At 47.5% G+C, this 1,031-nt stretch overlaps 1 protein-coding gene across 1 annotated transcript in view; it reads right to left on the reverse strand.

The window, feature by feature from the left end:
• Window positions 1-1,031, reverse strand: part of FCRL4 (Fc receptor-like 4) — a 27,801-nt gene that overhangs the window by 10,484 nt on the left and 16,286 nt on the right. Inside the window, exon 6 of the mRNA XM_011928471.1 lies at window positions 732-1,019. Coding sequence (XP_011783861.1) covers window positions 732-1,019 — 288 coding nt within the window. The remainder of the gene's footprint in view (window positions 1-731; window positions 1,020-1,031) is intronic.

Raw genomic sequence — 1,031 nt, forward strand, 5'->3', positions numbered from 1 at the left:
TTTCTTTCTTTCTTTTTTCTTTTTTTTTGCCAGGGATGCAACCAAACCTGCGACTGGGGAGGAATTGAAGCCCAGTAAAGACCATTTCCTTAGTGCCAAGGTAGCTGAGTGAGAACATAGCTTGGCCCAGTGTGGCTTCTTAGGGATGGAGGAAGAGACCTATATGAGCTAAACCTGTGAGATCCCAAAGTAAGGCTTCTCTCCTCAATGGACAAAAGGGGGCTCTGTATCTGCTCTCCATGCTTCTTGTGAGTTTCCTGACCCACATACGATTTGGCTGCCAAGAATCCCTCAGGATTCTACTATAGTAATGAAGGAAAGGAATGCCTCGTGCTTTTGGTTCTGTGAGGCTGCTGGTCTGATGTGTGTGGATGATTTACTGAAAGGAGAGGTGTAGGGTGACAGATCTGTGCCCCACCCAGAAACACTGCTAACGAGGAGGGAAGGCTCCTCTTGGAGATTAACACACAATGGGTCCAAACATAGACAAAAAAAAAAAATCACCTCCAAAAAGCAAAATGGCTCCCAGCCAGCATTACCTCACTACAGGACCTTACTCTGACCTGATTGAGTTATTAATATTCTAATGGAAGAAATTGTTTATCACAGTGGAGCATGGCAAAATGGAAACAGAAAAAGAAGAATCACAGGGTAATGTTAATTACCTTACCCACTCTTAATTTGAGGAAGTTTGCTGAGAATAAATAAGGTCAATAGAGATGAAAACTCACCTCTCACAGTGATATTCAGCAGCGCGCTCTGGACGGGGCCATAGCTATTGTCTGCTGTACAGTAGTATCCCCCTGCATGGCTCTCTCTGATGGCAGGGAGCTCCAGCTCTGCTTTGGGGAAACGCTGAGTTTTCCTCCCCAGACTCTCATGCGTGTCCTCTCGGTGCCAGGAGAATGTGGTGTACCCTGTGCCTTCAGCCACGGAGCAGACAAGGACCAGCGTCTCGCCTTCAACCGCTTGGCCCCCTGTGGGCTGGGTCTCCAGGAGCACCCCAGATACAGGGATCCCTATGTGAAAAT

This window comes from Colobus angolensis, unplaced genomic scaffold (genome assembly GCF_000951035.1).
Source record: "Colobus angolensis palliatus isolate OR3802 unplaced genomic scaffold, Cang.pa_1.0 Scaffold77, whole genome shotgun sequence".
In the NCBI taxonomy this organism is placed as follows: domain Eukaryota; kingdom Metazoa; phylum Chordata; class Mammalia; order Primates; family Cercopithecidae; genus Colobus; species Colobus angolensis.